Source organism: Elephas maximus, chromosome 4 (genome assembly GCF_024166365.1).
Source record: "Elephas maximus indicus isolate mEleMax1 chromosome 4, mEleMax1 primary haplotype, whole genome shotgun sequence".
NCBI classification, from domain to species: Eukaryota; Metazoa; Chordata; class Mammalia; order Proboscidea; family Elephantidae; genus Elephas; species Elephas maximus.
The window spans coordinates 55,239,307-55,265,023 of NC_064822.1; the positions used below are offsets into that span (position 1 = coordinate 55,239,307).

General features: G+C 38.5%; 1 protein-coding gene across 3 annotated transcripts in view; it reads right to left on the reverse strand.

Moving 5' to 3' along the window:
* The window catches only part of BCL2L13 (BCL2 like 13), a 96,740-nt gene extending 71,626 nt beyond the window's left edge, over window positions 1-25,114 (reverse strand). For 2 of the 3 annotated variants that reach the window (XM_049882113.1, XM_049882111.1), the window contains exons 1-2: window positions 24,919-25,114; window positions 8,295-8,465 (exon numbers count right to left, since the gene is read on the reverse strand). In XM_049882113.1, the coding sequence (XP_049738070.1) occupies window positions 8,295-8,415 (121 nt within the window). In that variant the 5' untranslated portion in view covers window positions 8,416-8,465; window positions 24,919-25,114. The other variant, XM_049882112.1, reaches the window with a different exon arrangement.
* Window positions 25,115-25,717: the final 603 nt, after the last annotated feature.

A 25,717-nucleotide genomic window follows, 5' to 3' on the forward strand; every position in this document is an offset into this window, starting at 1 on the left:
CCAGGAATTATATATCCAGCAAAACTGTCTTTCAAATATGAAGGTGAAATTAGGACACTTTCAGATAAAAAGAAGTTTAGGGAATTCATAAAAACCAAACCAAAACTACGAGAAATACTAAAGGCAGTTCTCGGGTTAGAAAATCAATAATATATCAACCTAGGACTAGAACACTGGACAGAGCAATCAAATCTCAACTCAGATAGGGAAATCACAAAAATAAATCAAGATTAAAAAAATGCTCAAAACAGGGAAACAGCAATATCATTATATAAAAGAAGACAACATTAAAACAATAAAGACAGACTAAAAAATGTAATCATAGATCTTTCATATGGAAAGAAAGACAAGGCGATATAAAGAAATCAAAGTTATGTTTAAACTTAGAAAAACAGGGGTAAATATTAAGGAAACCACAAAGGAGACTAACAATCCTGCTCATCAAAATAAAATACGAGAACAAAATAAAGACTCAGCAGAAACAAAATCAACTACAACAAATAAGAGGAAAAGGCAATATATAAACATTAGCTACTCAGCACAAAAAATTAAGTAGGAAAAAGAAATTGTCAACAACACACAAAAAAAGACATCAAAATGACAGCACTAAACTCATACCTATCCATAAATACGCTGAATGTAAATAGACTAAATGCACTAACAAAGAGATAGACAGTGACAGGGTAAATTAAAAACATGATCCTTCTATGTGCTGCTTACAAGAGACACACCTTAGACTTAGAGACACAAACTAAAGCTCAAAGGATGGGAAAAAATATATCAAGCAAACAACAATCAAAAAAGAGCAGGAGTGGCAAATATTAATTTCTGACAAAACAGACTTCAAAGTTAAAACTACCACAAAGGATAAGGAAAGACACTATATAATGATAAAAGGGACAATATACCAGGAGAATATAACCATATTAAATATTTATGCATCCAATGACAGGGCTGCAAGATACATAAAACAAACTCTAATAGCACTGAAAAGTGAGACAGACAGCACCAAAATTATAGTAGGAGACTTCAATACACTACTTTTGGCGAAGGACAGAACATCCAGAAAGAAGCTTACTAAGGACACAGAAGATCTAAATGCCACAACCAACGAAGGTGACCTCATAGACATATATAGAACGCTCCACCCAACAGCAGCCAAGTATGCTTTCTTTTCCAATGCACATGGAACATTCTCCAGAATAGACCACATATTAGGTCATAAAGCAAGCCTTAGCAGAATTCAAAACACTGAAATATTAAAAAGCATCTTCTCTGACCAAAAGGTCGTAAGACTAGAAATCCGTAACAGAAAAAGGAGGGAAAAGAAATCAAACACTTGGAAACTGAACAATAACCTGCTCAAAAAAGATTGGGTTACAGAAGACATCAAGGATGGAATAAATTCATAGAATCCATTGAGAATGAAAACACTTAATATCAGAACCTTTGGGACACAGCAAAAGCAGTGCTCAGAGGTCAATTTATATCAATAAATCACACATATAAAAAGAAGAAAGGGCCAAAATCAAACAATGTGAACAAATAGAGAGCAACAAAAGAAACCCTCAGGCACCAGAAGAAAGCAAATAATAAAATTAAAGCAGAATTAAATGAAATAGAAACAGAAAAACAATTGGAAGAATTAACAAGACCAAAAGCTGGCTCTTTGAAAAAATTAACAAAACTGATAAACCAATGACCAAACTGACAAAAGGGAAACAGGAGAGGAAGCAATCCGAATAAGAAATGAGATGGGCGATATTACAACAGACCCAACCGAAATTAAAAGAATCATATCAGATTACTATGAAAAATTATACTCTTAACAAATTCAAAAACCTAGAAGAATGGATGAATTCCTAGAAACACACTACCTACCTAAACCAACACAAAACAGAGGGAGAACAACAAAATAAACCCATAACGAAAGAAGAGATTGAAAAGGTAATTTAAAAACTCCCAACAAAAAAAAAGCCCTGGCCCTGGTGGCTTCACTGCAGAGTTCTATCAAACATTCAGAGAACAGTTAACACCACTACTCCTAAAGGTATTTCAAAGCATAGAGAAGGATGGAAAACTCCCAAACTCATTCTATGAAGCCAGCATACCCCTGATACCAAAACCAGGTAAAGATACCACAAAAAAAAAGCAAATTACAGACCTATATCCCTCATGAACTGAGACGCAAAAATCCTCAACAAAATTCTAGCCAATAGAATTCAACAACATATCAAAAAAATAATTCACCATGACCAAATGGGATTCATACCAGGTCTGCAGGGATGGTTCAACATTAGAAAAACAATTACTGGAATCCATCATATAAATAAAGCAAAAGACAAGAACCACATGATCTTATCAACTGATGCAGAAAAGGCATTTGACAAAGCTCAACACCCATTCATCATAAAAACTCTCGGCAAAATAGGAATAGAAGGAAAATTCCTCAACATAGTAAAAGCCAACAGCCAACATCAGCCTAAATGGAGAGAGTCTAAAAGTATTCCCCCTGAGATCGGGAACCAGGCAAGGATGCTCTTTATCACCACTCTTATTCAACACTGTGCTGGAGGTCCTAGCCAGGACAATTGGGCTAGATAAAGAAATAAACGACATCCAGGTTGGTAAGGAAGAAGTATCTCTATTTGCAGATGACATGATCTTATACACAGAAAACCCTAAAGATTCCTCAAGAAAACTATTGAAACTAATAGAAGAGTTCAGCAAAATATCAGGATACAAGATAAACATACAAAAATCAGTTGGATTCCCCTACACCAACAAAGAGAACATTTAAGAGGAAATCACTAAATCAATACCATTTACAGTAGCCCCCAAGAAGATAAAATATTTAGGAATACATCTTACCAGAGACATAAAATACCTATACAAAGCAAACCACAAGACACTACTGCAAGAAACCAAAAGAGACCTACGTAAGAGGAAAAACATACCTTGCCCATGGATGTAAAAATGTCTATTCTACCAAAAGCCATCTATAGATACAACACAATTCCAATCCAAATTCCAATGACATTTTTTAATGAGATGGAGAAACAAATCACCAACTTCATGGTGAAGGGAAAGAGGCCCCAAATAAGCAAACCATTACTAAAAAAGAAGAACAAAGTGGGAGGCCTCACTCTACCTGACTTTAGAACCTATTACAGTACCACAGTAGTCAAAACAGCCTGTTAACTGGTTCAACAACAGATACATAGGCCAATGGAACTCAATTGAGAATCCAGACATAAATCCAACCACATATGAGCAGCTGATATTTGACAAAGGCCCAAAGTCAGTTAAATGGGAAAAGACATTCTCTTTAATAAATGGCGCTGGCATAACTGTATATCCATCCGCAAAAAAATGAAACAAGACCCATACCTCACACCATGCACAAAAACTAACTCAAAATGGATCAAAGACCTAAATATAAAATCTAAAACAATAAAGATCATGGAAGAAAAAATAGGGACACTGGTAGCCCTAATACATGGCATAAACAGCACACAAAACATTACTAACAATGCAGAAGAGGAACTATATAACTGGGACCTCCTAAAAATCAAACAGCTACGCTCATCCAAAGAGTTCACCAAAAGAGTAAAAAGATTACCTACAGACTGGGAAAAAATTTTTAGCTATGACATTTCCGATCAGCGTCTGATCTCTAAAATCTACATGATACTGCAAAAACTCAATTACAAAAAGACAACCCAATTAAAAAATGGGCAAAGGACATGAAGAGGCACTTCACTAAAGAAGACACTCAGGTAGCTAACAGATACATGAGATAATGTTCACCATCATTAGCCATTAAAACCAAAAAAAAAAAAAAACCCCAGTGCAGTCCAGTCGATTCCGACTCATTAGCCATTAGAGAGATGCAAATCAAAACTACAATGAGATTCCATCTCACTCCAACAAGGCTGGCATTAATCTAAAAAACACAAAATAATAAATGTTGGAGAGGTTTTAGAGATACTGGGACACTTATACATTGCTGGTGGGAATGTAAAATAGTACAACCACTTTGAAAATAGATTTGGCTCTTCCTTAAAAAGCTAGAAATACAACTACCATACAATCCAGCAATCCCACTCCTTGGAATATATCCTAGAGTAATAAGAGCCTTTACACGAACAGATATATGCACACCCATGTTCACTGCAGCACTGTCTCTAACAGCAAAAAGATGGAAGCAACCAAGGTGCCCAGCAACGGATGAATGGATAAATAAATTATGGCATATTCACACAATGGAATACTATGCATCGATAAAGACAATGACGAATCCATGGAACATTTCATAACATGGTGGAATCTGGAAGGCATTATGCTGAGTGAAATTAGGCAGCTGAGAAAGGACAAATATTGTATGAGACCACTATTATAAGAACTCGAACAATAGTTTAAACAGAGAAGAAAATATTCTTTCATGGTTACGAAAGCTAGGAGGGATTTTCACTAATTAGATAGTAAATAAGAACTATTTTAGATGAAGGGAAAGACAATACACGATACAGGAGAGGTCAGCACAGCTGGACTAAACCAAAAGCAAAGAAGTTTCCTGAATAAACTGAACACTTCGAAGACCAGCGTAACAGGGGTGGGGGTTTGGGAACCATGGTCTCAGGGAATATTTAAGTAATTGGCATAATAAAATTTACTAAGAAAACATTCTGCATCCTCTTTGGAGAGTGGCGTCTGGGGTCTTAAATGCTAGCAAGCGGCCATCTAAGATGCATCAGTTGGTCTCAACCCACCTGGACCAGAGGAGAATGAAGAACACCAAAGACACAAGGTAATTATGAGCCCAAGAGGCAGAAAGGGCCACATAAACCAGAGACTACATCAGCCTGAGACCAGAAGAACTAGACGGTGCCCGGCTACAACTAATGACTGCCGTGACAGGGAACACAACAGAAAACCCCTGAGGAAGCAGGAGACAAGTGGGATGCAGACCCCAAACTCCTGCAAAAAGATCAGACTTAATGGTCCAACCGAGACTAGAAGGACCCCATAGGTCATGGTCCTCAGACCATCTGTCAGCTGAAGACAGGAACCATTCCCAAAGCCAACTCCTCACAAAGGGATTGGACTAGACTATGGGACAGAAAATGATACTGGTGAAGAGTGAGCTCCTTGGATCAAGTAGTAGATACATGAAACTATGTGGGCAGCTACTGTCTGGAGAAGAGATGAGAGGGCAAAGGGGGGTAGAAGCTGGCCAAATGGACATGAAAATAGAGAGTGGGGGGAAGAAGTGTGCTGTCTCATTACGGGGAGAGGAACTAGGAGTATATAAAAAAAAAAAAAAAAATTTTTTTTTTTTTTTTTATATAGCAAGGTATATATAAGTTTTTGTATGAGAGGCTGACTTGGTTTGTAAACTTTCACTTAAAGCACAATAAAAATTAAAAACAAAAATTAAGGAGATGAAGTTACATCTTAATATCTTATGAAGAAGACTACTTCAGATTCCAATAACTGTTTTAAGCTTGGTCTGGCAAATTATTTTTTAAAGGACATATATAACTTCACAATAAAAAGAATAAAATAATCCCTAAAGCTAAAAACTCTCTAAGTCTATCAGACATATGAATTAACTGTGTAAATCTAATATCCCTGAAATAAAGCCAATTTAAGGAACTTAATTCTATTATAAATTTTCATACAATTATATAATTCTTTTCAGAATGCTCACGGCTGATATACAGAAACCTGACTGATTTTTGTGTGCTGGGTTTCTATACATCAGCAATGAGCATTCTGAAAGGGAAACTGAGAAAACAATTGCATTTACAACATCATCTAAATGAATAAAATACACAGTAATAAATTTAACCTTGACCAGAGAACCAGTTACCATCGAGTCTATTCCAATTCATGGTGAACCCATGTGTTGCAGAGTAGAACTGCTGTTCATAAGGTTTTCATGCCTGTGACCTTTCAGAAGCATACTGCCAAGCCTTTCGTTTAACAGTTAAGTGCTTAACTGTTTGTACCACCCAGAGACTCCTAAATTTAATCAACCAAAACCAAATCCATTGCCATCAAGTCGGTTCAGACTCAGAGCAACCCTATAGGACAGAGCAAAACTGCCGTATAGGGTTGCCCAGGCTGTAACTCTTCACGGAAGCAGACTGCCACATCTTTCTCCTACGGAGCTGCTGGTGGGTTCGAACTGCAGACCTTTCAGTTAGCAGCCCAGTGCTTTAAATCACTGTGCCACCGGGGTTCTAAATTTAACCAAGGAAGTGAAAAACTTACACAATGAAAACTAGAAATCATTACTGAAATTAATTAAAGAAGACCTAAATAAATGGAAGGAAATTTTGTGTTCATGGACTGGAAGATTTAATATTGTTGAGATGTCAACACTACCCAAAGCAATCTATACATTCAATGCAATCCCAATCAAAATTTCAACAGCCTTCTTTGCAGAAATGAAAAACTCAATCCTCAAATTTATGTGGAAGTGCAAGGGACCCTAAATAGCCAAAGCAAACTTGAAAAAGAACAAAGTAGAAGGACTCACACTCCCCAATCTCAGAACATACTATAAAGCTAAGCATACTATGAAGCTACAGTAATCAAAACAGTTTGATACTGGTACAACAACAGACATACAAACCAATGGAATAGAATTGAGAGTCCAGAAATAAACACACATCTATTGTCAATTGATTTCAACAAGAGTACTAAGTCTATCCAATGAGGAATGGATAGTCTCTTTAAATAAATGGTGCTGTGACAACTGGGTTTCCACATACAAAAAAATGAAGCTGGATGTATACCTCACACCATATACGAAAACTAACTCAAAACTGACCAAGGACCTAAATGTAAGAATTAAAACCATAAAACTCTTAGAAGAAAACATATGGGTAATGCTTCAAGACTTAGTATTTAGCAATGGATTCTTAGATATGATACCAAAAGCACAAGCAATGAAAGACAAAATAAGATAAATAAGACTTTATCAAAATTAAAAACTTCTGTTCACCAAAGGACTTTATCAACAAAGTGAAGAGACAGCCTACAGATTGGGAAAAAAAAACTGTGATAACTACATATGATAAAGGTTTAATATCCCAAATATATGAAGAGCTTCTACAACTTAACAACAAAAAGACAAACAACCCAATCAAAAACTGGGCAAAGGACTTAAGTGAACATTCGCCAAGGAAGAAATACAAATGGCCAGGAGAGGATCAATGTCATTAGCATTAGGGAAATGCAAATTAAAACCACAAGGAGATATCACTTTATCCTCACTAACATGGCTATGGCTATGATTTAAAAAAAAAAAAAAAAGGAGAACAATAGGTATTAGCAAGGATACCAGTGGAATGAAAAATGGTACAGCCACTGTGGAAAACAGTTTGGAGGTTGTGTTGAGTATAGAAGACCAGCACACAAAAATTCCACAGAATTATCTAGCACATAATCCAGAATTTCAAAAGAACTGTAAGCAGGAACTCAAACAGATATATGTACACCAATGTTCACTGAAGCACTATTCAGACTACCCAAAAGGTGAAAAAATTTAAATGCCCCTCAACAGAGGACTGTGTACACAAAACGTGCTACACACACACAACGGACTATTACTCGGCCACAAAGAGAAATGAAGTCCTGATACGTGCTACAACATGATGAACCTTAACAACATTACACTGAGTGAAATAAGTCAGTCACAAAGAGACAAATATTGTACTATCTCACGTATATGAAATATCTAAAATATGTCAATGTATAGAAAGCAAAGTTTATTAGTGGTTACCAAGGAAAGGGAAAGAGGTAGTCACTACTCAAGGGCATTGAGCTTATGTTAAGGGTGATGGAAAATTTTGGAACCGAGTAGTGGTGACGGTTGTACAACACTATGAATGTAATTAATGTCACTGAATTACACATATAAAAAATGTTCAAATAAAAAAATAACGATGCAATTCTAAGCCATGTCTTGTTCGACGTGAAAACTCTAAAAACATACGGATTTCTATTTATTTATATGTATATAATACATTTTTACCTGTACCAATAGCAATCATTTGAAGTATCAAGCTCTTAGAAAGCATTAAAATAGTTGCTTCTGGGTTCTGGAACTGGAGTGTGGGAAAAGCTAAAGTGTTATTTTCTTTATAAGCCTCTTAGTATTATTTGATTTTATAAACACATATAAATTATTTAGATATAAATTAAAAAATATTTTTATATATAAAGCCCTCATTGCTATTTAATATCACCATTATAACCAAACCATAAGCCAAAGACAATACCTTGGGATGAGGAAAGATGCTGCTCCCGCAGCTTCTCCTGAGAGAAGAATCCCAAGTAGCTGAGAACAACATACTTTGTTTCATAGTGAAATCCTAGAGGCACAGCAGTAGAGGACGCCATTGAGTTGGCTGGCAGAACTCCAAAGAGGTCTACTTACAGGTGTATAAAACCTAAAAACATAAAATACATTTTTTCAGTTTAAAGTTGATTAGATACTAGTACATTTTCCCATAACAAAATAAATGTTTCTCAGGTTTTTCTACACAGTAATCATAAAAAATTTAAGTTTCATTTACTTATGACTGGGAATTTACTCAGATTTCAGATCAAAAGGAAATTTCTCTTTCCGTTTCTAAGAAGCCCTGGTGGCCCAACAGTTAAGTATTCAGCTGCTAATGGAAAGGCTGGCAGTTTGAACCCACCCAGGGGCTCCACGTGAGAAAGACTGGCAATCTGCTTCTGTAAAGGTTACAGCCAAGAAAACACTATGGGGCAGTGCTGCTCTGTCACATAGGGTCACTATGAGTTGGAATCTACTCCAAGACACCAACAAGAAGTTTCCTTCTAGTTACTCTGTTTTCACCTAAGTAGGGAATACACTACTTTACTCCCCAACCTCTCCCTGAGCCCCTCACAGTATATGTTTTCTTATTTCCTTTCGCAACAAAACCTCCTAAATTTTAGCTAGGGCCATGGCCACAGAGCTGCAGACTAAATTTCCCAGGGGAAGCATGCAAGTCTCTCTGGTGGAAGGGAAAAAGGAAGTGGAGATCAGGAAAGGCTTTATAAAGTAAAACCTGACCCAGTGTTGGAACAGGAGGTGTCCACTAATTGCACCAATAGAGTATGGGATGGGGATGACTGTTAGACATAAAGAAAACTAGGAACAGGTACAGAAAGAAGCCTTTTGAAAACAGCATGAAGCAATACAAAAACTAAGGAGTTTAGCATGTCTAGATCATAAGATATACAGGGGCTTTGCTGTGTCTTGTACACCATGCCATGCTAGGAAGTTTGGATTTTACCCCAGAAGCCAGGAATTATTTTAACTATGTCAATGAATGGGCATTTATGAACCCCCTAAACTATATGCAAATTCTGTGGACGTGAGCATTTTTCTGGAAAGTCACTCCATTTCTTTCATCAGATTCTCAAACTACTCTATGATGCAAAACAGATTAAAAACTACAGTAGAACTCTGGAAGGAGGCACTGAAGGGTTTGAAATAAGGGATGTACCTTAATAGATTATAGAAAAACCATCCTAGAGGCAGTATGGAAGACAGTATGGAGAACGGAGGCAAGAAGATAATTTAGGACTGAGCCAGGGCCAAGATGGCGGAGTAGTCAGACGCTTCCAGTGATCCCACTTACACAAAAGACCCGAAAAAACAAGTGAAACAATTATTTATACGACAAGCTAGGAGTCCTGAACATCAAAGGCAAAGTTAGAAAACGGACTAAGTGGCAGGCGGAGGGACAGACCATTCAGATATGGCCAAGTACCAGACTTGATTTGGCAAGAACCCTCAGGCATGATCCCCTGGAGCAGCCATGCAGGGCTGGCGGTAGCATTCCAGATATGGTTTCCTCAGGGAGAGACAACGAGCCCCACAGCCTACTCACACCTCCAGAACCAGAGAAGAACAGCGCTCTTGGCAAAAGCTAAGTACTGTTGTTTATTTTACTGCATCCTCAGCCCCCAAGCCGGCTTCAGTGGCTATCGATTTCCCTGGGCCTGAGATAGGTCCTGCTGCATTCGCTGAGCCATTCTCCCACCTTGCAAAAGGAATAAATTAACAACTGGGGACAAAGATAATCTGCCAGCTCCACTAAGCTGGGAAGCTCAGGACAGAAATTGCTCCTGTCCAGGCACAAAGGCTCCATGGGCTTTCAATAACTTTCACCCCTGCATGGGCCTCTGCAAGCCAATTTCAAAAGAACAGGCCCTTGGTGGGAGACTGCAACTGTTTCAGCTGTGCAGTGAAGAGTTGAGTTATTGATGTTTGACACCACTATGCCTATTAAACAGGGTCCTCACCTACCCACATCAGGGTCCTAAGGAATGGTGGCACCACCCTTGTCACCAAGCCTCCTGCAACAGTGGTCCAAGGATAAGTGGTACCTCCCAGTCCTTACAACCAAAAGCACTGGGTGCCCATGGTCCGGCTGCAGAACCCACCCACTTGTGCATTCTAGGGCACAGGGACGCGTTTTCCTCACAAACGCTCAGGGGACAGTTCTCACCCCCCTGCCTTGTTCAGAGTGTGACTCCCTGCTACAACCAGATACCAGTACCTACACCAATCACCCCCGCCCCTCTAAGACTGTAGGAAAGAGCCTGTACCACACACTTGATGACCAACTACCTGGACACCTGAGCTGAATCCATACAAGGTAAGTGAATGGACTCCTATACTCATATACTTGGTAACAGCTCTAGCCATCTGGTGACAGGACGTTAGAGCTTCAAAGGCGAAAATAATCAAGCTGGCTCGCTCAAGCAGGCTATCTGGGCATATCAAAACAAAACAAATCCCGAAGCTCGGATACAGCAAGCAAACATAAAATAAATTAATAAAATAACTTATAGATGGCTCGGAGACAACAGTCAACATCAAATCACATAAAGAATAAGACCACGATTGCTTCAACAAGCTCTCAAAACAAACATTCAAGGAATCTTCCGGATGAAGGTGTCTTCCGGGAATTACCAGATGCACAATACAAAAGATTAATATACAGAACCCTCAAGACATCAGGAACAAGATCAGGCAAAATGCAGGACAAGCCTAGGAACACACAGATAAAGCAGCTGAAGAAATTTAAAAGGTTATTCAAGAACATAATGAAAAAATTTAACATGCTGAAGAATCCATAGAGAGACCAAAAAAACCCAGCGCTGTCGAGTCGATTCCAACTCATAGCGACCCTATAGAACACAGTAGAGCTTCCAAGGAGCACCTGGCAGATTCCAACTGCCAAACCTTTGGTTAGCGGCCATAGCACTTAACCACTACACCACCAGGGTTTCCCCATAGAGGGACAGCAATCAGAAATTCAGATTAACAATAAAATTACAGAATTAGACAACTCAACAGAAAGTCAGAGGAGCAGAACTGAGAAAGTGAAAGGCAGAATTAGCGAGATTAAAGATAAAACACTTGGCACCAACATATTTGGAAAAAACTCAGGTAAAAGCATTAAAAAAAAAATGAAGAAACCCTAAGAATCATGTGGGACTCTATCAAGAGAAATAACCTACGAGTGATTGGAGTACCAAAACAGGGAGGGATAACAGAAAATACAGAGAGAATTGCGGAAGATTTGTTGGCAGAAAACTTCCCTGATGTCATAAAAGATGAGACGATATCTATCCAAGATGCTCATCAAACTCCATACAAGGTAGATGCCAAAAGAAAGTCACCAAGACATATCATAATCAAACTTGCCAAAACCAAAGACAAAGAGAGAATTTTAAGAGCAGCTAGGGATAAACGAAAAGTCACCTACAGAAGGGAGTCAATAAGAATAAACTCAGACTACTCAGCAGAAACCATGCAGGCAAGATGGCAATGGGATGCCTTAAATAAAACACTGAAGGAAAAAAACTGCCAGCCAAGAATCATGTATCCAGCAAAACTGTCTCTCATATATGAAGGTGAAATTAAGACATTTCCAGATATAGAGAAGTTTAGGGAATTCATAAAAAGCAAACCAAAACTACAAGGAACACTAAAGGGAGTTCACTGGTTAGAAAATCAATAATATCAGGTGTCAACCTAAGACCAGAACACAGGATAGAGCAACGAGATGTCAGCCCACACAGCGAAATCACAAAAATAAATCAAAATTATACAAACACTCAAATCAGGGATACAGTGATGTCGTTATGTAAAAGAAGACAACATTAAAACAATAAAGACGGACTAAGAAACGTAGTCATAGATCTTTCACATGGAGAAGTCAAGGTGATCTAAAGAAATAAAAGTTAGGTTTAAACTTAGAAAAATAGGGGTAAATTCTTAAGGTAAACACAAAGGAGACTAACCATCTTACTCATCGAAATAAAATACAAGAAAAAAATACTCAGCAAAAACAAAACCAACAACGAGTAGGAGGAAAAGACAATATATACTCAGCACAAAAAATTCAGTGGCAAAAAGAAACTGTCAACAACACACACAAAAAAACATCAAAATGACAGCACTAAACTCGTACCTACCCATAATTACACTGAATGTAAATGGACTAAATGCACCAATAAAGAGACAGAGAGTGGCTGAACAGATTAAAAAAAAACACGATCCGTCTATATGCTACCTACAAGAGACACACCTTAGACTTAAAGACACAAACTAAAATTCAAAGGATGGAAAAAAAAAAATCACAGAAACAGCAATCAAATGAGAGCAGGAGTCGCAATATTAATTTCTGACAAAATAGACTTTAAAGTTAAATCCACCACAAAGGATAAGGATACTATATACTGATTTAAAGGGACAATATACCAGGAGGATATAACCATATTAAATACTTATGCACCCAATGACAGGGCTGCAAGATACATAAAACAAATTCTAACAGAATTGAAAAGTGAAACAGACAGCTCCACAATAAAAGTAGGAGACTTAACACACTACTTTTGAAGGACAGAACATCCAGAAAGAAACTTAATAAAGACACCAAACTAAAAACCAACTGCCGTTGAGTCGATTCCAACTCATAGCAACCCTATAGGACAGAGCAGAACTGCCCCATAGAGTTTCCAAGGAGCGCCTCGCAGATCTGAACTGCCGACTTCTTGGTTAGCAGCCGTAGCGCTTAACCACTATGCCACCAGGGTTTCCTAATAAAGACACAGAAGATCTAAATGCCACAATCAATGAATGTGACCTCATAGACATACACATAACACTCCACCCAACAGTAGCCAAGTATATGTTCTTTTCTAGCACACATAGGCCACAGATTAGGTCATAAAGCAAGCCTTAACAGAATCCAAAACACTGAAATATTACAAAGCACCTTCTCTGACCATAAGCCCATACAAGTAGAAACTAGTAACAGAAAAAGCAGGGAAAAGAAATCAAACACATGGAAGTTGAAGAATACGCTGCTCAAAATCAACTGGGTTAGAGAATAAATTAAGGATGGGATAAACAAATTCATGGAATCCAATGAGAACGAAAACACTTCATATCAGAACCTTCGGGACACAGCTAAAGCAGTGCTCTGAGATCAATTTATATCAATAAATGCACACATCCAAAAAGGAGAAAGGGCCAAAAACAAGAATTATCCCTACAACTTGAACAAATAGAAAGAGAGCAACAAAAGAAGCCCTCAGGCACCAGAAGAAAGCAAATAATAAAAATTATAGCAGAATTAAATGAAATAGAGAATAGAAAATCAATTGAAGGGATTAAGAAGACCAAAAGCTGGTTTTTTGAAAAAATTAATGAAATTGATAAAACATCGGCCAAACTGACAAGACAAAAACAGGAGAAGAAGCAAATAACCCAAATAAGAAATACGACGGGCAATATCACAACAGACCCAACTGAAATTAAAAGAATCATATCAGATTACTATGAAAAATTGTACTCTAACAAATCTGAAAACCTAAAAGAAATGGGTGAATTTCTAGAAACACACTCCCTACCTAAACTAACACAAACAGAGGTAGAACAACCAAATAAGCCCATGACAAAAGAAGAGATTGAAAACATAATTTAAAAACTCCCAACAACAAAAAAATCCTGGCCCTGATGGCTTTACTGGAGAGTTCTACCAAGCTTTCGAAGGGTTAACATCGCTACTACTAAAGGTATTTTAGAGCATAGAAAAGGAAGGAATACTCCCAAACTCATTCTATGAAGCCAGCATATCCCTGATACCAAAACCAGGTGAAGACACCACAAGAAAAGAAAATTACAGACCTACATCCCTCATGAACTGAGATGCAAGAATCCTCAATAAAATTCTAGCCAATAGAATTCAACAATGTATCAAAAAAAATAATTCACCATAACCAGGTGGGATTCATACAAGGTATGAAGGGATGGTTCAACAGTAGAAAAACAATTAATGTAATCCATCATATAAATAAAAGACAAGAACAGCATAATTTTATTAATTGATGCAGAAAAGACATTTGACAAACTCCAACACCCATTCATAATAAAAACTCTCAGCAAAATACAAATAGAAAGAAAATTCCTCAAAAAATAAAGGGCATTTATACAAAGCCAACAGCTAACATCACCCTAAATGGAGAGTCTGAAAGCATTCCCCTTGAGAAGGGGAACTAGACAAGGATGCCCTTTATCACCACTCTTATTCAACATTGCGCTGGAGGTCCTAGCCAGAGCAATTAGGCTAGATAAAGAAATAAAGAGCATCCAGGTTGGTAAGGAAGAAGTAAAAATACCTCTATTTGTAGATGACACGATCTTATATACAGAAAACCCTAAAGAATCCTAAAGAAAACTACTGGAACTAATAGGAGAGTTCAGCAGAGTGTGAGGATACAAGATAAACACACAAAAGTCAGTTGGGTTCCTCTACATCAACAAAGAGAACATCGAAGATGAAATCACCAAATCAGTACTTAGGAACAAATCTTACTAGAGATGTAAAAGACCTATACAAAGAAAACCACAAGACACTACTGCAAGAAACCAAAAGAGACCTACATAAGTCAAAAAATATACTTTGCTCATGGATAAGACTCAACATTGTAAAAATGTCTATTCTACCAAAAGCCATCTATAGATACAACACAATTCCAATCCAAATTCCAATGACATTTTTTAATGAGATGGAGAAACAAATCACCAACTTCATATGGAAGTGAAAGAGGCCCCGGATAAGTAAAGCATTACTGAAAAAGAAGAACAAAGTGGGGGGACTCACACTACCTGATTTTAGAACCTATTATACCACCACGGTAGTCAAAACAGCATGGTACTGGTATAACAACAGATACATAGACCAATGGAACAGAATTGAGAATCCAGGCATAAATCCATCCACGTATGAGCAGCTGATATTTGACAAAGGCCCAAAGTCAGTTAAATGGGAAAAGATGGTCTCTTTAACAAATGGCGCTGGCATAACTGTATATCCATCTGCAAAAAAAATGAAACAAGACCCATACCTTACACCATGCACAAAAACTAACTCAAAATGGATCAAAGACCTAAATATAAAATCTAAAACAATAAAGATCATGGAAGAAAAAATAGGGACAATGCTAGGAGCCCTAATACATGGCATAAACAGTATACAAAACATTACTAACGATGCACAAATACCAGAAGGGAAACTAGATAACTGGGAGTTTCTAAAAATCAAACACCTATGCTCATCCAAAGACTTCACACCAAAAGAGTAAAAAGATTACTACAGACTGGGAAAAAGTTTTTAGCTATGACATTTCTGATCAGCAACTGATCTCTAAAATCTATATGATACTGCAAAAACTCAACTACAAAAAGACAAATAACCCAATTGAAAAATGGGCAAAGGATATGAACAGACACTTCACTAAAGAAGACATTCAGGTAGCTAACAGATACATGAGGAAATGCTCACCATCCGTCATTAGCCATTAGAAAAATGCAAATCAAAACTACAATGAGATTCCATCTCACTCCAGCAAGGCTGGCATTAATCTAAAAAACACAAAATAATCAATGTTGGAGAGGTTATGGAGAGACTGGAACACTTATACACTGTTGGTGGGAATGTAAAATGGTAAAACCCCTTTGGAAATCAATTTGGCACTTTCTTAAAAAGCTAGAAATACAACTACCATATGATCCAGCAATCCCACTCCTTGGAATACATCCTAGAGAAATAAGAGCCTTTACACGAACAGATAAATGCACACCCATGTTCATCGCAGCACTGTTTACAATAGCAAAAAGATGGAAGCAACCAAGATGCCCAGCAACAGATGAATGGATAAATTCTGGCATATTCACACTATGGAATACTACGCACTGATAAAGAACAATGATGAATCCGTGAAACATTTTATAACATGGAGAAACCTGGAAGCCATTATGCTTAGTGAAATTAGTCAGTTGCAAAAGGACAAATATTGTATGAGAACACTATTATAATAACTCAAGGAATATTTTAAACAGAGAAGAAAATATTTCTAGATGGTTGAGAGTGGGGAGGGAGGGAGGGAGGGAGATGGGTATTCACTACTTAGATAGTAGACAAAAACTAGGTGAAGGGGAAGACAACACATTATACAGAAGAGGTCAGCACAACTGGACTAAGCCACAAAGAAGTTTCCTTAATAAACAGAGTGCTTCAAAGGCCAGCATAGCAGTGGCAGGCGTTTGGGGACCATGGTTTCAGGGGACATTTAGGTCAATTGACATAATATATTAACAAAACATTCTGCATCCCACTTTGGAGAGGGGTATCTGGGGTCTTAAACGCTAGCAAGCGGCCATCTAAGACTCATCAATCAGTCTCAACCCACCTGGAGCAAAGGAGAATGAAGTACACCAAAGACAAAAGGTAATTATGAGCCCAGGAGACAGGAAGGGCCACATAAACCAGAGACTACATTAGCCCGAGAACAGAAGAGCTAGATGGTGCCCGGCTATAACCGATGACTGCCCTGACAGTGAACAAAACAGAGAATCCTTGATGGAGCAGGAGAACAGTTGGATGTAGACCTCAAATTCTCATAAAAAGACCAGACTTAATGGTCTGAGACTAGAAGGAACCTGGAGATCACAGTTCCCGAACCTTCTGTTAGCCCAAGACTGGAACAAATGCCAAAGCCAACTCTTTAGACAGGGATTGGACTGGATTGTAAGATAGAAAATGACACTGGTGAAGAGTGAGCTTCTTGGCTCAAGGACACACATGAGACTATGTGGGCAGCTCCTGTCTGGAGGGGAGATGAGAAAGCAGAGGGGGACAGAAGCTGGCTGAAAGGACATGGAAATACAGGACAGAGATAAGGACTGTGCTGTCTCATTATGGGCAGAACAACTAGGAGTATACAGCAAGGTGTATATAAATTTTTATAAGACAGACTGACTTGATTTGTAAACTTTCACTTAAAGCACAATGAAAATTTTTAAAAAGATGATGATTAGGGAAATACTGGAAAATTTTGAACAAAAGAGGTATGAGAACCTGAAGTAGAGCAGAATACTAGAAAGAAGATGGGGATGGGTAGGAAAAACGTTAAGGAAGAGAATGCAAAGACATTAAGATGTAATCCAAATAGGTTTATGTAATCCAAATAGGTTTATACTCCCATTCCTCCAACAAGATAATACAGGAAGAGATGGTTTTGTGGAAAGGATAACAAGTTCACTTTGGGGCATACTGCATTTTAAAGTCATATGGGCTGTCCAAAGAGCCGCACTGGCACAGTGGTTAAACACCAAGCTGCTAACCAAGAGACTTGCAGTTCAAATCCACCAGCCGCTCAGCAGGAGGAGGATGCAGCAATCTGGTTTCCAAAAAGATTACAGCCTTGGAAATCCCCTAGGGCAGTTCTACTCTGTCCTATAACGTTACTATGAGTAGGAACTGACTCTTCAGCACACAACAACAACACATGGGTTGTCCAGGTGGAAATGTACAGTAAGTAGTTGGACAAACAGGTCTCCAACTAGGACAGAGGTCTGGACTGGAAATATAAGATTGTAAATACACTGCACAGATGCCAAGTCAATGAAATTACCTAAGAAGAGTGTATGAAAAGCAGTTATTGTTAATGGGAAGGAAGTTTCCGAATTTCAGGAGGGGAGAATACAGTTTGAAAAAGCATATTCAATATACAGTTTCATACCTGGAAAATGACAAATTATCTATTGTTCTCAGATTATAAACTATACAAAGTAAAGCACAGTAAATCTTCAATCTTATCTGTATCTATGATTCTCATAAAGGGACAGGAGAGAAAAATAACTACATCCCTCTTACCAGAATAGAAGCAAGGGAAATTTTTATTTACCAAAATGGGACATGGGTTAAAAAAATATGTTGAGAAATACTTGTGTAATCTGAAAAAGAAACATAATTAGAACTCAGAGCAACACTAACATTTACAGGGCAAGCCAAAAATGAGAAAAGCCTTCTCAGTCTGGATTGGAACAGTCAGAGAGGTAAGAGGAAAACCAGGAACAGGTGGAGTAACAGAAGCCAGAGGGCATTTTAACAACAAGGTAGTGAACAAACGTGTCCAATGTAACAACACATCAAGAAGAATGAATAAGGGTGATGGGTGAACAAGAAAAACATACGTTAATATCACTGAACTGTATATGCAATGAATGTTTTGTTACTTATATATTTACAATAAATAAGAGTGAAAATGGAAAATCAACTAGATTTTGGCATTAGGAAGTTATCTGTAATCTCTGACAGAACAGTTGTGGTTGACTGGCAGGGGCAAGGATGAGAAGGCAGGGAGCTGAGGAATGAACGGGAAGAAGCAGGTAAAGTGAGTTTTAGTCTATTCTTTCAAAGAAAGAGTTTACTTTGAAGCGAAAAAACGATGCCAGAGAGAGACAAAGGTTACCAGAGTTCATTTGCTTAGTTTTGTTTTTGTACACAATGAAAGAGACTTAAGCCTGTTTATACTCAATGGAAAAGGAGCCAATAAGGAGTTATAAATAAATATAGAGAGCAAGGAATAAATTATGGCGTAAAGTCCTAAAATAGAGGGGGGGAACAGATCAAATCAGTAATAATTTAAGCTTTAAAAAGTGTATTTGCATGGTAACAGACGTAAAGAAGTATTCATATTTTGAATAACGCTTTAAAGAAAAAAATTGATGTTCTCCAATTTGTTGTATTTCAATTTCTTGGATTTATCAAGAATAGAATCCATATTATTGAAGATACTTTTACTCATTCCCCCACTAATTTCCCAAATTTGAATCTTAGCCTAATGCTTTTCAAATTTTCTTACAAATCCCAACTGACAAATCATAAATGCAATCTTACTCATGGATTTCATAACTTCCCATCTTCCACATTTACTACCTCATTTATAATAAAAGTCCTTAGCTCCACTATATACGCCATACATTAATATCCATACCGCCACATAATTTGGTGAAATTAACCATGCATTTCTTAATTATGCACACTTATGGAGAATATGATCAAACTCTAATCATTTAAACCGTAGGATATAATTTTTAAATTCTAAATACGTATTTGGCATTCTAGTTATAAACGTGCCATACCCACAATACAAAATACTCATCCTAATTTAGCTTGAGTTTCCAATATAGCAGTGAAGCAGCTCATTCTGGCCTGTGGTTAGGTGATGGGGTAGACAGATACCAGAAACACTACTATATGTCTCATGTGTTTGTATTAAATTAAATTACAGGACAAAGGCATAGAGAATACGCCAGATGTAAACTCCACAGCACTACTACAGGGCCATGTACACTAAGGGCAACCTGGGATGAGAGAGTATCCACTTCCCTCGCAACAGTCTGCAGAGCCTAAATAGCATATTGCACAATGGGCTCTTGCATTTCTAACAAATACTATAAATAAATTACATCTGTACAACACCTCTATTTCCAAAGCACTTTACCATGTGTTGTCACAGAAATCCTCTACATCAGAAAGAAAAGGTAACAGTCTCGATTTTATAGATGGAGAAACCAGAATAGGCTATTTATAGTCACTTGGTTAGGTGCATCCTCTTCATTTCTTAACTCTCAGCCCTTAACCACATTCATTCAACTCAAATTTACTGCATGCCAGGCAGTGCGCTAGGTGAGAGGAAAGCAGAGGTGAAACACTAACATTAGGGGGAGGCAATGGCAGAAAAACAAAGTTGTTTTCCTAGTATCAGTTGGTGGTTTTCCTAATATCGAACACTCAAGAGAACTGAAATAAGCAAATTTGTCAATTTTGAGGATGGGTAAGGAACAAAAAATAGATTATTTCATTTTTTAAGGAAAAAAAAAAAAAACCAGATTACATAGAAGGAAAATACGATCTGGGAACTATTATCCAGCGCTTTCCTGGAAACGGGAGAATACTCAGGTCTCCGTTCCACTATCGCCTCACCAACACAAGCAGATTATATTTCATATCTATAAGACAGGCACTTCAAGCTTCTTTGTAAATGATGAAAAGGACAAATTGCTTGTACTCTTTAAATTTTACTTAATAGAACCCTTTATGATTGAAATTAAATCTTGGTATCAAAAACTGATTAAATATACGAATAATTTTAAAAATAAAAGTTCGTACCTTTTGCACAATTCAAACAAGCTACTGAATACATTTGTGTGACCCATCTGTTTCTTTCCCTGTCACAGATTTTTAGTCTGTTCGAGTAGTTGTCAGCCAGATGGGCAGTCTGAGGAAGCTTAGGGTAACTTAATCCTTTGTTTCTACATCAATTTGGTGGCATCTCTACAACTAACCCCAAAACATGTTGCCCTTCAGTCAATTCCAACTCATAGTGACCCTATAGGACAAAGCAGGACTGCCCCCTGGGGTTTCCGAGGAGTGGCTGATGGATTTGAAGTGCCGACCCTTTGTTTAGCAGCCAAGCTCTTAACCACCGCACCACCAGGGTTCCTTTCCACAACTAGTAGCAAGTAAGACACTATGATCCTTCGATAACAAATGCAATATCCACAGTCCTACAATAAATGGTTTGCTTTTTTAGACTAGACTTGAGTTATGGCTACAAAAACCAAATCCATTGCCATTGAGTTGATTCCAACTCATAGAGACCCTACAGGATGGAGGAGAACCGCACCCTAGAGTTTCCAAGGCTGTGACCTTTATGGAAGCAGAGTACATCTTTCTTCTGCAGAGAGGCTGGTGGGTTTGAACCACCAACCTTTCAGTTAGCAGCCAATCACTTAATCACCGCACCACCAATACTCCATTTCAATTATGGATACTAGTGCAAATTCAAGGATGCTAGCACTGATGTTACTAGATGGTGCTGCTCAAGTTAAATAGATACATTTTACTTATGAACTATAACCAGAAAGTATGCAGCAACTATTGCATTCTATTGTAAATTCTCATGAAAAGCAAATCTGCAACACTATCAGAGCTTTTTGTAGTTTTTTCCCAAACTTGTCTGACCATAATCATTTTGGATGCTTGTTAAAAACAGAAAATTCCTAGCACCCACCTCAGACGTATTAATTTAGAACACTTACATTTTATTACTTAACCCTATAGAACAATAACCAAAATGCATTACAATTTGTTTTTTAGTTAAATTATTTCAGTAAGCTCTTTGTTTTTAAACCACTTACTTCCACTAAAATAAAATTATAACGTAATAAGATTGTTAAATACTCTAGTAACAGTTGAACTTACCTGTAATCCCAGTTTATAAAAACAAAAAAACCAAACCCACTGCCGTCGAGTCGATTCTGACTCATAGCAACCCTATAGGACAGAGTTGAACTGCCCCATAGAGTTTCCAAGTAGTGCCTGGCAGATTCGAACTGCCGACCTCTTGGTTAGCAGCCACAGCACTTAACTGCTATGCCACCAGGGTTTCCAATTCCAGCTTATGGAGAGAAAAATAAAAACCTAAAAATCCACAGATAACTCAGTCCTAAATTAAGACTCTGGAATTTTAAACATTAACACTTCTTGACTACCAGATCTCTAGACTCAAGGCTGATAGTTTGAGCAGGTAAGTTTTTTGTTTTTTTTTTTAATTCTGCAAATTAACATGAAATCCAATAACTGCATTTTCTAAGCCATGTTTTACTTATTTTTTTTTTTTATACAGTCCTGTCGACTTGAAGGCACAGAACAACAACATAGAATCCTAAGACTTTCTTCAGAAGAAGCAGAATAATCCTAAAAAAGATTGCGGAAACCCTGGTGGCGTATGGTTAAGCGCTACGGCTGCCAACCAAAGAGTCAGCAGTTCGACTCCACCAGGCGCTCCTTGGAAACTCTATGGGGCAGTTCTACTCTGTCCTATAGGGTCGCTATGAGTCAGAGCCAACTCGATGGCACTGGGTTTTTTAATAAAGATTGTGAAGCTGCAAATTCATCCCACCCACCTGCAAAACGCAAGACAAGCAAGGTGTCATTTTTTTAAAACTCAGCAGACAGTAAGTTGTTATGTAGGCTCTCTTCTTCCAATTGAACATACATGCCTAATGGAAACACTCTAGTTCAATCTCGTGTTAAGAGCTGTCCCCAAAATATTTTCACTCAGCAGTTGGCATTTCTAGGTAATATACGTAGAGTTGCTACATATATTCGGAATCTAATCCACGGCAGTTGGTGGTTATATGTAGAGAGGAAGGCCTCATTCTCAAGTCTTCCCACAAACACACACAAAAAATCTGACTCCCACAACAGGTTAATTAAGCTTCCCATTTATATGTATATAGCTTGAGGACACAGAATTCTACATAAACATAACAGTCGTTAAAGACACAAATCCAAAATAGACATAAAATTTGATTACTCTTTCACTTCCAGGTATATACCCAAGAGAAAACGAAACACAAGAATTTATACACAAATGTTCGTAACAGCATTACATATTCATTATTCATAAGAGCCAAAAAGTACAACTAACCTAAACCGACTAATGAATAAAATGTAGTATATTCATACAACGGAATATTATTTGGCCATAAAATGGAAAGAAATCACGATACATGCTACAAAATGGATGAATCCTGAAAATACTATGCTAAGTCAAAGAAATCACCTACAAAAGACCAAATGTTGTGTATTCCATTTATGTGAAATTTCCAGAACAGGCAAGTCTATACACAGACAAAAAATAGATTAGTGGTTGCCTGGGATGGGGAGGGAATGGGTGAGGGCCAGGCATGGGGAACGACTACCAATGGCTATGGTGTTTCTTTTTGGAGTAATGAAAATGCTTGTACAACTCTGTGAATGTAGTAAAAAATCACTGAATTGTACAATTCGTAGATTGTATGGAATACTCATTATGTCTCAATGAAGCTGTTAAAAAAAATCAGCTACTCTGGAAATGGCTCCCCTTCAACTCTGTAATATACATTAAGCAAGAACTCTTGATGACCGTTTATTTGGATTAAGATATGGATCAAAATCATGTATGAAAAAGCAATAAGCAGCAGGGTGGGTACTAAGTGATTATTTAAAAATTGTCTAAAATATTTAAGAAAAATATTTTTAAAACAATGATTATTACTGAATAAATATATTATCTGATTTATTAACTGATGAGCTACTAAGCACACTTTTCTTTACAAAGCTGGCTGGATTCAACCTTAAACAAAAAAAACCTGTTGCGGTCAAGTTGATTCCGACTCAAAACGACCCATCTTAAGTTGAATTCAACTTCTATGTCACATTCCTCCATAAGAAAATAAGTCATTTAAAAAAAAAATTTAGAATGGTACCGGGCCATTCAGATTAAAGAGGATTTACAAAACGCTTAACTGCCTATTATCAAATGAAGAGTACTTCATAATGGCTTAAGTATTTTCAGTCTGCAGGATCAAATGTGCAGGTACAAATGTCCAACTGTGTACGTGAAGTCTAAGCAGTTCACACAATACTTAATTTTCTGGGTTTTTTTTAAAAAAAGGCATCAGAAGGGTGTGGCATCTCATCCAAGGTCACACAACAAGTCAGGGCAGAGGTCAACATTCTGGTTTATACCAAGCCTCCGGGGAAAAATTCTACAGACAATTTCGTAAAAAAGGCTTTTTGTTTGTTTTGCTTTAAACCATAAAGCCAAAAAAAGAGGGAGGGGACAAACTGTCAGCTCAGTTCAAAACTTCTACGTAGAGACAGAAATAGTGATTACGGATAAACAACTTGTGCAGGGAGCGGTTAAGAGCTAAACAGAGCTAATACCAGTCAAGAGCATGTGAACAACTAGTCAGATCCGTCCGATTTTCAAAAACATTACGCTAAGTCAAAGAAATCAGCTTCAACTCAAAAATTCCAAATTCTCCCTCATGTTCGGTTATGAAGGAAAGAAACTTGGGATCTCCTTATCCTCTCCTTGGAATGTTGCGAGCAAAGAAGGACTCAGTGTGAACGGTATTGCCTCTGAGGGTAAGAATGCAGGTTTTTATGAAAAAAATAATGGGCGTCAGAACAACAGTGAATTTAGAATAAGAAGTCCAAGATTTCTAACTATCTGTGACAATGAGCGACTGACAGAGCGGATCTATAATCATTCCAAGTGAGTCGCATAAAAACCTTTTTTGAGACCAAGAGAAGTCCACTTTCCCCAGTCTGGTCCTAAAAATGGAACCGGTTTTCCACGTGAAGACAGCCGTGGAGAATAACAGCGGTGCGGAGAATGGGCCAAGTTCCTGCGCCTCAGGCAGCCCACTCAGGGAGACGCTCTGCTCAACACGCTTTCACGGCGAGACCACGCTGGATAAGTCCGGTTATAATGAAACGGACCCCGTGGCTTCGCGAGCTCTCAGGCGAAGGGGCGTCGGCACACACACACACTCTTTTACTCACTCACGCTTCGCTGGGACCACTGGGGAGCCGGTGGGGTCGGCACAGTCTCTGGACACCGTCCTACGGAGGTGAAACCGCCTCCTAGCCCAGCTCTGCGTGCCCAGAACCCCACTCCCCTCACCTGGCCCTGGCCCCTGCCCCAGAAGAGATGAAAGTGGCGGCGACAGCGGCAGTTGCTTCCGACAGGGTCCCCCAGCGGCTGTGCCTGCTTTGACCCACGGCCCTAATCTACCGCCGCCGCCATCCGTCACCGCCAGCGTCAGGGCGGGCCCGGGACGCCGAGGAGCGCGGGAAGGGGGCGGTTCTGTTCTCCCAAACGGAAGCTGGGACAACTGAGATCTGGAGTTTCTTCGCGCAGACCTGACCCGGAAGAGCAGACCCTTTCTAGCTCGCTCTTCCCGGGAGTCGCTCAAATCTATGATCCATGGGATTTCGGAGGCGCCCTCGCCTCAAGTCATTTCCGGTCATAGAGGGCTAGGAGAGAGAGAGGGGAAAACGTTGGAGAGCCAATCGCGATGTTGGGAGAGAGGCTGGAGATGGCGCGCAGTGGAGCTTCGCTGCGTCCAAAGGATATGTTCAGTTCTGCAGATGTGTGTTGAGCTTCGAGTATGTGCAAGCGAGCCAATTAGATAAGTGTTAAGAGCTTCTCAAGTGCTGCGGGATTTGGACCCACTCCTTAGGGAAGATAGACCTTGAACGTTGGGGAAGATTTCCGAGGGCATGATGAGGGGGTAGGATAGAGGGAACCTTCTAGGCAGAGGCAACTTCCTGAGCGGAGACGCTATGGCGATAACAGAAGCCTTCAGTACTAATCCATTTTTAATAGAGTGTAGGAGAATAGAGAAGTCAAGGCTGCCTTGGAGCCATTTGTTCCTAGCACCTAGCACAGTGCCTGAATACATTGTGTGGCTACTAATCAA